This window comes from Amblyomma maculatum, chromosome 9 (assembly GCF_055883805.1).
Source record: "Amblyomma maculatum isolate TAMU_Amacu chromosome 9, ASM5588380v1, whole genome shotgun sequence".
In the NCBI taxonomy this organism is placed as follows: Eukaryota; Metazoa; Arthropoda; class Arachnida; order Ixodida; family Ixodidae; genus Amblyomma; species Amblyomma maculatum.
The window spans coordinates 77536623-77552200 of NC_139352.1; the positions used below are offsets into that span (position 1 = coordinate 77536623).

General features: G+C 43.8%; 1 protein-coding gene across 1 annotated transcript; it reads left to right on the top strand.

The window, feature by feature from the left end:
* The first annotated feature begins 246 nt into the window (after positions 1–246).
* LOC146179503 (transcription elongation factor A protein 1-like) lies at positions 247–12280 on the top strand. Its single transcript, XM_084579133.1, has 7 exons — positions 247–440; positions 722–790; positions 1396–1699; positions 3908–3958; positions 4822–4976; positions 6254–6472; positions 10876–12280. Exons 1-7 carry the CDS (start codon positions 372–374, stop codon positions 10882–10884), a joined length of 876 nt encoding a protein of 291 aa, XP_084435259.1. The 5' UTR covers positions 247–371; the 3' UTR covers positions 10885–12280.
* The last annotated feature ends 3298 nt before the right edge of the window (positions 12281–15578 follow it).

Sequence of the window (15578 nt, forward strand, 5' to 3'; positions counted from 1 at the left end):
TTGGTAGTTAGTCGTATTTTTGACTAAACGTCTTCATGGTCTGGTAAAGATCCGTAAAGCATCGATTGAAGATGCATTAGGTGTCCCAATTTACTTGCTTCAAACCCTTCAAACAGCAGCTTTGCAGTGACTTTCAGGTTTTAGTCTTGTTTAACTGAAAATCAATAAAAACTACACTGGAGCAACTGGCGTATTCTGGTGCACAGTTTAGAACATAACACTTCTGCGCGTCGAGTTGATCCAGTAGCGATCCCACAACACCTTGCGTCCTGGACGAAGCAAAGCAAGCGCTTTCGCTGTTCATGGAGGTTTAGGTGTGTTAGTGCTGCTGGCGTGTGCTATAAAGCTGTTGATTTATTCCACGGAGCAAAATGGGCTGCGAAGACGAAGTAATGAAAATCGCCAAACGTTTAGACAAAATGGCATCTGGGGCCAGCGACGTAAGTGTCTCTCGATTCGCTTCACCGGCATTCGTTGGCCGTCCGCGCGGTCGCACGGTTCATACACTCGGCGCTTATGGCTAATAGGATAGCATTCGTCGATCTGCAAATGCACTGCAGTGAGTTTTGGTGCCCACAATCAACGTACATTTGCGTGAACGTCAGCTTTGCTTCCAACACACTGTGGGTCGTAGGTTTCAGTTGCAACTAAACGCGGCGAGTTCATATTTTTGTTCAAGCGCTATTTGAAATTTGCTGTGAAAGTGAATCCCGTCCTGCAGGACCAAACACAAGCGCTGGATCTCCTCAAGAACCTGCAAGAGCTGCCAATCACATTGGAAATCCTCCAGGTAACACTGTAGCTTTAGAGCGCGTGCAGTTTTGCCGATTTCCGACCATTGGTGCTTGGCGCCTACTGTGCCGACGGCGCCCATACGGAATGTAGTGGTCCAGAGAACTACAATTTTATAATTTACCACGAAATTGAACTTTGAGCAAGCTGTGCAGCCGTCATGCGCAGACGCAGGCTCGCACTTTGTATGCGTTTTATGCGGTTAACTGGCTTTCGAGGTAGACGCCAAAGCTTAGCACAGCTCTGCGATCATTTTTTAGTAGGCACGACTGGCTTTTTAAATGTGCTTCGTGTGCGAGTTCCGTTCTTTGGCTTACTGTCACTGTTTCAGCACGTAATTGAAATCAGAACTGTTTGTAATGCAGTCATTTTTTTACAAATAAGCAGTAGGTTTTCAATTGACATGTGCATACAATACACCAATAAGTTTGCATGCTTGTAATGCATCGGTAAGCACTTTTGCAGCATCCTAGATAGTTGTAATTGAGACTGCCATCCTTCCATGACGGTGAGCCTGTGTGCAAAGTAAATTTCAGATTATGGATTTGGCGCCCAACCAGCTTTCCAGACAGCTTTACTGACTTGTTCATAATGCTGTTCCAGCGAACACGGATTGGCATGACGGTCAATTCTTTGCGAAAGTCTAGCAGTGATGAAGAAGTGATCACGTTGGCCAAAGTTCTCATCAAAAGCTGGAAAAAGCTGCTCTCGGGGACACCCAGCTCCAAGGAGGCTCCAGCCAAGGAGCCCGAGCCAAAGCCGAGTGCCTCCGCCAAACAGCAACAGCAGCAGCAGTCGGCAGCTGCGAGCAGGCCCAATGCCAAGCAGACCTCCTTCCCTGCAGACACCACAAATGCCGTGCGACTCAAGTGTCGTGAGCTCCTCAGTAGTGCGCTCAAATGTGAGGGTGAGTATTGCAAGACCTGTGGTTTGTGGTGGAACTGTTGCTAAGAAACTGGTGCGTAAACTCGGCAGCTAGGACATTTGGATACTGAGCATGATGTTGTAAGCCAGTTTTGGAGTTATATTTTGATGTAGGTGAAATACAAGAGTGCCAATGGATTGCACGGCCCTTTTCTGTGGCTCCACCATACTGCTTGGCATAAATATTATCTTGCTAAACCCTTCATGCTAATTGCAGCCTCATCATTTTTTGGAGAGAGTGCAGACGACTTTGAGAGAGAGCTTGTGCTTGCGTTGTGCTGACATTGCTAGTCAGTGGCTTTACCAGATTGACTGAGATGCATAACTTGTCATGCTGCTTTCCCATTCCAGCAGTATTTTTTCTAGGAACAGTATGATGAAAATGACAAGCCATCTGCAACTGGTAGAGAAATACTATTTTATGGTTACTCACAGTTAATGGAATTTTAAAGGGGCATTGCTGTGGTCTCATCGTTTTATGATGGCTCTCCAGTGTGAGGGTTCATATACAATGTATGCCCACTTTCACAAGCTCTAGCATGTCAAACATTTGTGTGGTTTTTATGGGGTTTGTGGCAGTAATTTATTTTTTTCAGTAGAGGGAGGAAAGGGGGGGAGCAGATTATTTACTGAAACTTCCATGAGTTTTTTTTTACAAAGCAGATGTAAATGTCAAGGAAAACTGTGCTTTTAAGCATTGTTCTTTCTTCTCTCCTGAAAAAAATGTCAGCTGTCAGTATTTTGTCTGCAACATTTCCTCCCTTTTCTTTCTTTATTTTTTAAGGCACTCTTTTAATCCATAAAGATCCACTGGTTTGCATTATAGAGGCTCTGAAAGTGTTATTTATATTTTCTGCGTTAATTTAAAGTTAGCGCCAAGTTTAGCTTTTACAACGTGGCCCCACCTAGTGGCCTCCAGTTCTGTTGAACCTACACTCCACCACTGACCTCTTTTTTGACTGTGTTCATGTGTGGAGGGATTCCTTTTTGTCGTTCGTGTGTTCCAAGCAACCCAGCGGAAATGGTTTCAAAGGCTAGTTGACACAAGTGGCTTCCTTATTGTACATCGGTGTACTGTCTCTGCAGAAAAGGACTCGCACCTTTGTGTGGCCCCACTTTCCAATCTCCAATTTTAATAACCACTTTTCACGCATACCATGCAGTCTCGAGAGGACAGTTTCTACTATAAAAATGCGGAAGAAACGCAGTAAATACAGCCGGGTGCGAAAAGAAAAAAAAAAGTGGAGTACATGATAGAAAAATGTTTTTTTGAAAACTTTCTTGCCCAAACAACTGAATAAAAGTGACGAAGAAGTTGGACTGCAGATAGCAGCAAAGTTCTGGCTGGACAAAAAGCATAGCGCTTGAACTGAAGTGAAATAGCTAATGCATTCTGTAACATGTGTGGCAATGAGATGCAACAGCCAAAGGAGTGCCATGTTAGCATTCCAGAATTCACTGTCAAGAATACACCTGACTTGGTAGCAAAGCCTTCAGCAGATGTGTATCTTGTAATGCTATCGAACAACATAATATAAGAAACAGTAAAGAGAGGTACAAAAAACATGGGCACCTGTTTCTATGTGCCAGGCATTATTTTCCTCCCATTGTTTTTTTTTTTTTTTTTTTCTTTTTATATAAAACTAACAACAGCATGTCAATTAAGGGGAAATGAGGGTGGTTACATTTAAGTGATTGGCACATTTTACAAAGCTCAAAGCACTTATATAATGATTAAATTTCATTTGAAGCCAATGTGTGTGGTAGGCTTTTCCAAACAGTACCTCTTGCCTTTTCATCCTAATTTGATTCGTTCTGGTGGGAAATTATCAACACTGAACGAAACGTGAAAGGAACTTACATGTATAATTTGAAGACATGAAGTGTGAAGCTTTATATAACTTGTAATGGCACATATAATTGTTTAAAAATATCATATCAGTGCACTCACTGCATTTGCAGGGTTCTAGCTGACATGCTTATCACTGTCAAGAAATTCCTTTTTCTGCATCCAGTTTCAGTTCTGAAGGATTAGATGCAGGCTGAAAGTGCTTCTTGAAAAATTCCTTCAGTATCTGACTGATTTTCAGGTTGGGTTTATTCTGCTGGTGATGTTTTGTTCTTTCATTCTGTGCTTTCAATAATCTGTTTAGTGTGTAGCTCTGTATGTAAATGTATTTGTTCTATGCAGACATGCCCGATGGGTGCAATGTGGATGGCCTGGCAGCCAAGATCGAGGAATATATCCTTTTATTTTATGTGATGTTTGTCCTACTGTTGTGGGCATTCTGAAGTTTGTGCTTGGGTTGCGTTTCATCACTGCTTGCTGCTATTACTTTGGCTGTGACATGCCTTGCTGTCTAAGTCATGCGGGCTTTTGTTTTTTGTCGGGAGGTGTTTTCACGAAGCCTAAGTGTTTCTGTCTGCTCATTAATATTTTAAAGAAAGCTGAGAACCAATCAAAGTTGCCTTGTATCAATGCATTATTGCATTCCAATTACAAGGTGCTTTCTTAATTCAAAACAGTTTATGTGGGCTAGGAAGGATTCCTAGGATCAAAAATTGTGATATGCACGTGTTGTCACTACTGTAGTAAAACTTGTTGCTGGGCTAGTTGGTTCATGGCCGTACGGGAGAAAAGTAAGCGCAAAGGAGATGAACACAAGGCAGGAGAAGGAGACAGGAGATTTTGCATATTTTACATATTTTTCTTTTCTCTTTCCTTTGTCTTGTCTTCTGTCTTGTGTTCGGCTCCTTTGCACTTACTTTTCTCCCGTACTGCTACTACTGGCTATTCTCGCAATCAAACTGTGGTATGTCAAGACCTTCCTTTCTTTTCCCCCTATTCTTTTGCTAGCCTATGCTGTTTTATTTCCAAATGGTGATCGTGGAGTCTACTTTGGCCTTGATGATTTGCGAGCAAAATCTTCAAATTCAGTTTTCTCATTATTAAATGCACCTTTCGCAGCCAGAAGAAGCCGCATAATTTATATCTGCTAAAAGTAAAACTTGGACTGAATTGTCCTCAGCGTCCTTTTACACAATTCCTTTGAACTTCTTCCTTTTGCTAGTTTGTGTTTCAGTTGTGGCCTTGACTCCTAGCACCTATCTATAACGAGTTTGGCGACACCAACATGAAGTACAAGAACCGCGTGCGCAGCCGCGTCTCCAACCTGAAAGACTCCAGAAACCCTGCCTTGCGTCTCAATGTACTGCATGGTGCCATCGACCCTGAGCGTATTGCCCGCATGAGCGCAGAGGCAAGTCACACATTTGGCTCCAAATTCGAACTTGCATATTTTTCTTTTCTCTTTCCTTTTCCCAGCTCAAACAGAAAATGCCAACTTCTAAATAAAAGTAATAATAATATATATATATATATATATATATATATATATATATATATAATGTATGTTTAGTTTATATTATGTCCTATATTGGGTTTAAACTCGTGTTTGGTGCTTGATAGCCTCAGTTGCTTATGCGTCACCAAACACAACACAGCACAACCTCTATGAGGGGTTGGTGAAATCTCGCACATGCCTGACGTCGTGCTCCGTTTTTATCTACCATGCAATTGTGCACTACCGCCTGAGCAGAAATGCTGTTAGCGGGCATCTGAAGTAAGAAAGTGCATTAAGAAAAATTAAATTGTGCCATTCCACTAAGTATGCGTCTTCTGTGAGGGTACAGAATCTACTGGTAATCTTTTTATTTGTTTATTTCTGCATCCAGTGCCGTTCACTGCCCTCATATCAGACCTTCATCTTGCTTTCATATGCCAAGCATTGTGTCAGCATTGGGCTCAGTAGCAACACTATGGTCTGTGGACTTTCTTCCATTGTGGTCACTCATTTGCAAAGAATGTCAGTGCTGTACATACTTTTATTCTAAGTGGTTCACATTTCTGACTTGAGTGTAAGACGTTGCTTACGCTACATTTCCTGCCTTCTCACTCCGCAGCTTTTTTGATGAGATGTATTCCCCGAGAACCACTAAATGAATTTCTCCGTTCCTTGAGTTCAGTAACATTCAGTTTCAGTGCATTGTGATTTTTCAATCTATACTTGTAGGATGTTCACTTTTTTTTTTAGCGGGTCATCGCATCAACTTAGCCATATTTCAGAGGCCTGCCATCATGCATTTAGTGACAAAGTTTCTGTGTTGTTCTGAAATTCATCCTTCCTCTGTGCAGCATTGATACTCATTCTTACCTTGGGACCATATAGCATTGCCCATAAGATGATTTCAGGTCTACTATGGTAACCCATGGCCCCTGGAGGTAACATTATGGAATTATGGATTCCAAAAGAAAGCAAGCATAGCGAGGGGTGGCAGAGAGCCAGTCAGGGGACAAGGTGGTCTCTGGGATAAGGTGGCCGCAAGTGGCACCACCACAAGACAGTGTTAATTGGAGAGTCATTGGGTGAGGCCTTTGTCTCGCAGCAGATGTAGTTAGGCTGATGACGAGGATGTCTATTGTGGCAGCTCTGTGCTATGCCTCTTCTCAATGTGTGCCACCTGGTGCATTGTGCAGGAGATGGCGAGTGACGAAATGAAAGAGCTGCGGCAGCGCTTCACCAAGGAGTCCATCAACGACCACCAGATGGCGGTGACAGGCGGCACCAAGACAGATCTGCTCAAGTGTGGCAAATGCAGGAAAAACAACTGTACCTACAACCAAGTGCAGACGCGCAGCGCTGATGAACCCATGACCACCTTCTGCTACTGCAACGAGTGCGGCCACCGGTGGAAGGTACGCATGCTTCGCCATCCTGTGTGCATCAGAAGGTGGAGGACCTTCTGGAACTTGTGAAAAGGTTGCATGGATGTAGTGGCAGTATTCCTTACCTGCTGACTTTCTCTTCAAGTCCCCCATCTCATAATTTTGTAGCAACAACCCTGAAAAAATGGTCAAAACTTGTTAGCGTCTATGAAAAAACCTGGAGCTTTGTCAGTTCTTTGTTTCCCAGTTGTGATCAGGTTTTGATGCAAAATGGTAGTATATTTCACGTTAGGTAATCATTTATGCAGTCATTTGGGAAAACAGCGTGCGCTGAAGTCATGACCTCGATACCTGCCAAATAAAAATCACTGTTGGTCACTCAGTGCATCACCTGGCCACACTGGGCTGGTTGCAGATGTCAGAAAGAAGAGAAAGTAGAAACTGGGTGCAAAAGGGACCAGGACAGTAGCAGTCAGAAAGAATGGTGCCTCCTTTTCAGTATGCAGGCACCTTTGTGGGCAGGAAACCTCCGTTTCTTGGTGTGTCAGAATACTATTGTCACGAGAATTGGGTGGCTTGAAGCCATTTGCACTCTGGTAACGTCCACTAGGGTGTCCCTGCCTGCTTCTGGCATATTTTATGAAATTCTGGCTTTTGCTCCAAAAAAAAAAGAGACTCCAAAAAAAAGGGGGAAAAAAGGGAATTTTGATTGCGTTCTAATTTTTGGAAAGAGGACAAAGGCATAAGTATACATGGATCACATCATATAGTTCACTTGCACATGGTAAATATTTTATGATTCAATATCTATTTCTGGTGGTTTAGTTTTAACATTGGCCACAGTATCAGTTGAGACCGCATTGAGGTTACGTGATGCATGCAGAAATGGTTGTTTGTTAGTTTCCAGCTATGCTGTTGTTTGTTAGTTTCCAGCTGCCGCCACGGTATTACTCAGGGTGTCTTCTAAACGGGAAAACCGGGAATTCTCAGGGATAATCTGGGGAAAAACTTGGAAAACTCGGGAGATTTGCTCTTATATCGGGGAAAATTAGTTGCAGTTCTGTTTAAAGGGAACTAAACCCGCGATAAACCCGGAGTGGCATTGCACTGGTTGTACAGTAGTGCATTGCACGTCCTCTCCTCTACGACCACCGGCCATTGAAGCGCTGTGGCACCAGCGGCGCTTCAAATTTTGAAGTGCATTGAAAGTGGACACTTTTTAGATGTTCTGGCCAGCGGCAGAGCACGCGCTTCCTACGGATGGCACATGGGCTGTTCGACGGCCACCGCCTCCCCTTGTTTTTCTCAGTAAACACCTCCAACAAGGCAGCAGAAAACGTTACAAGAATTTGCTACGCTTGCAGTTTCCAATGGGAGCGTGCAAGCTCTGATTAAACTCTTCCTCACTGCGCACCGTGGCCTAGATGGAAGCATCCATTTCCGCAACTGAGGGGGCGTGCCCGCAGTACAGGCAGTGCAGCTTTGGTAGAGAGGGATATAGTTTCGCGCCTTATCGTGAACTTGAAAACAATCACTTTTCTGCGAAAAGCAGCTTTATCCCGAACTTCGCCGCTCCCTATGTTTCGTCTGTTGATAAAAGCGAGTTATAGCATAGCGCAATCTGCTACTGTCATCAGCATCATTTTGCCAATGTGCACGTGCTAGCGTGATCCGATGCAGCGGGCGCGGCCGCCAGTGCGCGCTGTTGGGAAGCATGCAACTCGTGCTCGGGGCAATCACCACATGCGCACTGGTGCTCCGCAGAAGCGGATCATGCCAAAGTGCTAAGCTGTAATCATTATTACGCTCCATTTAGAGTATCTCGGCCAGTCATCCTTTCGTCATGTCATTTCACGACATACTGTGATGCAGCTGCAGGTCTTGCAAATACCAAGAGGTGAAACTCGCGGGAAAAAAGCGAGCAGAACGAGAGCCTCTGTGAATGCCCCCTCCTCTCTCCGTTTTTCCCCACGGGCGGAGGCGGCAGCATCGGAGTGAGCAGCGAGGGACAGTGCTCATGTTCAATTTTCAGTCCGATTGCACATTCATTGTAGGCTACCGCAATGACAAGCATTCCCTTATTGCCATTACTACCTCAAAAGACAATGCTGAACAGAGAGCCAAGCTAGTCTGTCTGAATGACTGTTTCGGCTAGCTTTCACGACCACGCAAAATCGTTTTTTTTTGCGACAACGATGCCCACTCGTGTCTGTGCCATGCCGCAAAAACGAGACTTCGGCCAAAAGTTGATCTTCACAGTATTGCAGACGCCAAATTTGGTCCAAAAATTCGAACTTTTGGACACCGTACAGTTCGAATTATTGGTCATGAAAATGTACACGTTCCTATGGGACGCATGACGGTTCCTGAATGAGGTCTGAAATATAGCGCTATATCCCCACAACCTTGACGCCTGTGGGGACGAGTTACGAGGTCGGTGCATTCACGGAGGCTCTCATTACAGTGAACTGTACTTTCGCTCCGCTTGCCTTACATTTGCCAGTTTTTCGTCCGCTTCTCTATCGCTCTCAGATTCAAGGTTGCGGCCAAGTCACGTGTTCATAGCTACAGCTTTGCAAATGATTTCTTAGCTACCACGTGACCACTTGTACAGTGGAGTCTACCACCTGCTCCACCATGTGTGAAATCGTTTCTCCAAAGCCAAGTGACCGCGGCCCGCCCACCCCTCTGCATTACCTGCTATACTGTCGACCGACATTGTATACTCCATCTGGGAATGGGTGTGCGTCGCCACTTGTGATCACCATTGGTGGTAAAATTGTGGTCGACCCGTTCGAGGTACAGGATTCTGAGTGTTGCCAAACGAATTGGCACCATATGGCACACAGAATTGTTTTACCGGTGTGACTTTCGAAGGACTGTGCAGGTGAATCAGTGGTCGTAGAGAGGTGCAAGTGATACCAAACGAATCCCTGTTTCGTTATGTACACGTTTGTACCAGAATTGAGGGCTTAGGGTTAATTTCTGTGAAACTTGCTAATGCTCTTAATCGTACGCCTGCGGTGGCGAGCCCATGAGTGTCATCTCGTGGTCTTCACGCAGTACATGCTGGTAGGTTTTAGTAGTTGCAGATTAGCGTGATCCGGTTCTGCAGGCCGACGCTGCGCATGCCTGCCGCGTCGGCACCAATTAGTGCACGCGCACGGGGGTCACGCAGAAGTGTAGTAGCTGATCACAGTATGCTATAAACGGAACATGGGGAGTAGGGAAGTTTGTCATTTTCAAAGCTGATTTTTCTGATAAATGTGATTATTTTTGAAGTTCACGAATGTTTTTTTGGGCTGTTTGATTGTTCGGGCTCTTGCCTGGGTCCTGCAGAGTCCAAAAAATTAGTTGGCAGCTGTACTTACTGTGACATTTATCAGGTTCTACGATACCTGTAATGAACTTTCACACCCAAAAAGGGTGCGCTCTTGGTGCGTAGTGCAGGAAGAGAAAATGCCTGTTTGTTGTTTAATGCATTTGAAGACTTACAGTGCAGCTCTACTAGTATTCCCGTAGTAATGTTGCTTTAGTGTCATTTGTGTCAAGGTTGGATTGATATCCCTAGTCTTCTGCTGCTGTATGATTGCATGAAAGATCAAGGATTTAAGCAATATTTTGCTAGTAGCTACATTCTCCTTTTTATTATATCGTGTTTGCGGATTTCAATAGGGAAATGTTATTAATTGTTTGAGTTTCTTTGAAACATAAAATCTGGGTTCTAACAAGAGCATGCCCACATGGTTCTGTAGCAGGAGTTAATGCCGGTTCCAGTTGAAAGCAGTAATAACTGTATTTGGACAAATATACTAGAATTTTTTTTCTTTGAATATGTGCTTCAGAAGTTACCTTGCACTATGTTTGGTACCAGACAGACTTTTATTGCTGTTTTTTTGAGGCACCCACTGCGAGCTCACCCACCAGGCTCGAAAGCTGCGAGGAAAAGCCAACCCCTTTGGTCATTGGGGTGAAATGCACGGTCACTTCTGCACCGAAAGGCCACACATGCAAGGACTGCTTTCTACACAGTATTGCACCTTCTTTGTTATCATTTCACAGAATTTGAAATTTTTGTCACAGGGAAGGAAGCGTCTTACATAGGACAGACTGGCTTATGATACTTTCCTGGCCATTGTAATTATTTTTTTGCACATTTCTGAGTACAAACCCTACTGTTCTGTCATTTTTCTGTTGAGGGAATGTTGTGATTGCTCAGTTCGTTTTACGGGTTGAGTATTGTGAGACGAAATATTCCTACTGCACTCTTCTTGTAGCACGTCTCCAGTCCTCTTGTTATTTGCTTGAATACATTGCACTGAGAAGCTGCAAGTGTGAGGGAGCCGCTTCACATTTGTCATATTTTATTGAGCAGTTATGCAATTTTCATCACTGTCCATAGCTCATGAGTCTGTTATTTTTTGTATGTGCAGTTTTGCTGAGCCCTGGATGACCCTGGACACAGCCAAATGGCCAGGACAAGCAGAGCTTTGGTTGACACAGTTATCCCTTTTTTTTTTTTTTTAGTCCATTTCAACTCTTTTTTTTCTGCTTGCCTCATGTTGCATGCTCAAGACCGCACATGTTGTTAAAAGAAACTTGCAGTGTTCCATCCAGAAACCAGCCATTGTACTCCTTGTCTCGCACCATTGGAAATGGACACTCGTTAAAGCCCTCTTCACAGCTGGCTATGTTAAACGCTCTCCGTTCATGCTTATAAAGCCTGCGAACTGCTTTTGAGGGCCAAGCGAAATGCTCGTGCCGATAGAGGCGGGGCAAAGCTTGCATTCAGTGAAGCTGAGGCAAGATGTGTCAATCCAAACAAAGGCTTGGAATAGTATGTGTGATTGTGGCTTACCAAAGCAGTTCTGAAATTCTGCAATGCATCATAATTGTTGCGTTCATTTAGAGCACAGGTCTCCACAGTGAATCCTAATCTTTAAAATAGTGACAGAAAAGTTGCTGCAGACCCATGTCAAAGGTATCTCAATCTCATTTGCTGTTCACTTTTTGTCACCTGTAGGTGAACAGCAAATGAAATGTTGTTGTTGCTGAAAGAAGCTATGATTTCTCGCCTTGTTGTCAAGTCATCCCGGCACCATTCAGTAATACAGTGATGTACATTATTCTTTGTGTGTTTGTTTTTCCTTTTTGGCATGCTATCCATAAATTATTTGGAGTGCACTCGAGATTAGCTTTTGTGTCCGCTTTGTTCTCACCGTGGGCATTATTCTGGACACATGTAGTTGTAGGCTACCAGGGCTGGTGTTGAATGTGTGGGCAGCGGCATAAGGAAAGCTGTTGATAATCCCATGCAGAATGAAGATAGTAACAGATAGCGTATAGTGTGTGAACCGTTGCTGCTGCCTTAAGGCACCAGATCACCAAGCCAAAGCAAAAATGGGATGTTCTTGCGTGGTGCAATAAGTAATTCCATCTTGTCTTTTTTTGTGACAGGGCAGACTTCCCCCACAGCTATGTCCCATCTGAATAAAGCAAAAAAAAAAAAAATTGTGCACATCAAGTCTTCATGTGCACCTAATGTGCTCTTTTTTCCTTCTTTTCAAGCTGTCTAGCTTTGTACTCAGCTTTTGCTACTTCCCATCACATGCCTAACTGGCCTAGCAAGGGCCCTACAGAATCATTTTATGGTTTATTACAGCTGGGACCAGTGGGTCCCAACATAAAACCAGTTGGTTCTCTACTTGGACTGCTTCATAGCAGTGATCTTCCTGCGGGCACCAATAGATCTCAGTACAGCACCAGTTGGTTTTTTCTGTTGAATTCTATTGGAGGTGGATGACACTCTTCGTGCATACTAATAAAGCCTGCAAATCACTTTGAGAGCCAATAAACTTGTGCTTGATAGATGCTGGGAAAAGTTTGCATGCAGTACACTGAGACAAAATGTGTAAATCTAAAGGCTTGGAATAGCTTAAATGGTTTGGAAAAAAAGACCATTAGGCTTTCTGCTAGCTACAGTTCAAAGCAGCAGGTTCCTATCGAATTTTCAGTTAGATGCAGAGTACTTCACACATCAGGAGTGCTTGATTGTGTAGCTTGTGCAACCCGTACATCAGGTGCCTTGGTTGCACAGGTAGCGAAGCCTTCACGTAGTGTGGCTTCGTAGTGTGGCTTACGTCATAGACCAAGACCGATCTATGACATAAGCAAGATGCGATGGTGCTGCTTTTGCCAGGCTGGGCGGACTTGGGGTGAAAAGAAGGCTTAGTGCCCATAGGAATATATCGAGACAAAACATTTAAAATCGGTTTTCTGATTTCACAGTGTGCCTGTAATGTCATCATTCGGTGCAGTGTAACTGAACATTGTAGAACATGTTTTGAAACTATGAAACTTCGTTACAGAGGTGGAGTATTAGCACGAAACATATGGAGATACAATTCGGAAGCACGGCTCATAGAAACGCATGCAAGGAAAACTTACCTAGTATAATTCTCTAGTTTCAGAAAGCACCAATAAACACGGCAGAGGATTAAAAGTTAGTGGATGTTTTAAACAAAAGGTGTGACAAAGTATGCTATTTCATTTTGAAGCCAATCAATTATTAAAGTGACTCAGTAAATGTGCATTGTAAATACAGACATCCCCCTGAAAAAGTAGCTATCTGCTGGGTACTTCTCGCGATTATGACAGCTTCCTGTGTTGTCCAGCATGTTGCCACGCAAGCTGCATTCCCTCTTAAGTATTGCTGCTCAAATAATACAAACCTTTAAGCTAAGGGCAGTCCTCACACAACACGATAAACGAACCGGGTGCAACTGCAGACGACCAAGATCTTCGTCCGATCACACAAGTGGTGTTCGTGGACGTCGGCGTCGTCTGACCTCGAATAGAGCATGGTCTGCACTGCGCTGCCAACTGTTAGAGTGGGCCATTCTCTTTCGTTCCCTTCTCATGATGTTTGAGAAGTGCTTTTTGAGTGTAGTTTTGTCTAGGCTGTGTACCTTGAACAGCCGGTATTAGTAAGCACATTGAGTTCATGCGGCAGCATATCGGGTTACACAAGAAGCTTGCGGGATTCGGAGAAACACCTAACAGATAATGAGCCTGTCGGCGCTACATATGGCTTCACAACACTTAATTAGTGGCGTTTTAAAAAACGGATTGCCTCCGTATAGATTGATGTAGAATACTTTTATCACACATTTCTTCAAAATTCTCGCCAATGTTCTATTTTGGTGCTCTGCGAAACGAGAAAAATGTTGCAGTAAGTTGTGTTTACATCTGTTTCTATGTCTTTTTCCTGAATTGCACCCCCATACCTTTCGCAGTGTTCTAAATATTGCACCTCTGAAATAGCATTTCATATTTTCACAATCTGTTCTAGGTTGTTCATAGTTGCTCTGTACCAAAAAACGACATCATAGGTGCGCAGTGAAATCACAAAACTGTTTTGAAGACTTTCGCTTTCATGTATTTCTATGGGCACTAAGCCTATTTTCATCCCCAGTCTGCTGCAGCGTCGCGTGTGCCCTCTTTGTTTGTAAAGTGTTGGTCTATAAGCAAGGACCTCGTTAATGTTGCAGAACCGTATGCTTTCCTTGGGGAAACGTGTTTAAAGGCAAGGACATGCTGCTACTTTTTGTTGTACATTCTAAGTTTGAGGAAGAGGATGCTAAGAGTTTTGGGTGCAGCATCGTCCTTGTTTATGTGTGTGTGTGTGTGCGTGCGTGCGTGCGTGTGTGTGTGTGTGTGTGCACACCTCTTATATGTGTTGTCACCTATTCTGCTGCGTGTTTCATCATGTCTGACCAACTAGCTCGACATTCTACTGTATTATTGTTCCTCTTTGAGCTTTTCTACGTGTCCATCATATCTATACTACACCCTCAACATCATGCCACTGGATTGCATCCTTCACCTGCCAGGCCCGTTTGTTATTGCATTGCATTGAGAATAGTGTCTTGCTTGAAGAATTGAAGTTTCTCTTCGGAATGATCTCACCTTCAAAGGGAAATGCAAGAAAAGTGATGAGGATGCTACGGTTCGAGTTATGGAGACGGATTCGACTATTCAACACTTTCCTTAAGGTGAGAGCTATGGTCAAAAAACTTTACAGAAGTTATTCTAATTCCTTAAGATTCAGCACCGAGCATATGTGGAATGTTTGGTTCTTACCACTGGTCAGGACATGCACCAAAAACCGGCAGCATGTTTTACCGTGCAAACATCATGTTAGGTCTACTTACATCACCAAGCAGAAGCCTAAGTTTGCCATTCCCCCTAAGCTTGACACAGCAGGGAAGCTCGCTATTGTGAGACATATCACCCAAACAGCTGAGGAAGAGGATGCTAGTAGGGTTCTGGGTGCAGCATCGTTGTTGTTTAGGTGGGCCTGTGCCTCTTCTATGTGTTGCCACCTGCCTATCTTGCGGTGTGTTTCCTCATGTCTGACCAACTAGCTCGACGTTCTACTGTATTGTTCTGCTTTCAACGTCCATAGGAAGACCTGAAAGTGGCAAACCTGCAGATATATTCACCGAAAGCAAATATGGCCAATGGTTACAATACTGATTAAAGTGAAAGCTCTCTAAACTTTTTGGTTTTTCAGTATGCTGAGGTAAAAATTTTGAGAGGGACGTTACTAAATATGTGCAATTTGAGCCTACTCTATGTTGTCCGCATTAACCATCCATTAACTGGCACTCAGTTCTTTGCCAGTTCTTGGTTGTTATAAAGGAGGCACTCTAATGACACCAATCGACACTGTCGTCATGTTTCCCTTCTGCGCTGGCACTGTGGATAATTTGAGCATTCCATAATCTCTGCGATTAAGGGCATGATGCGACTGCGTTAATGGCACCTGTGTGCAACTCCCCTTTCCAGTTTACATTTCTGTTCATGCACTTTGCTAGTGACTAATTACTACTTTCATAATTTATGCCACTATTGCATCACACATAATCGCAGACATGCATAGCATACAGTCGTAAGCTGCGACATTGTGTGAAGTACCACTCGGTATAGATATAAAGCCCCATATTAGCCAAGCCATTGAGCATCCTGCATAGCCTAGGAATAGCATGCCAGACTCCAGATGTTGGCAAGGGTCCCGAGTTTGATTCCTATGTAACATTCCCACTTGACAGCTGCGGAGTTGTAGCTGTACACT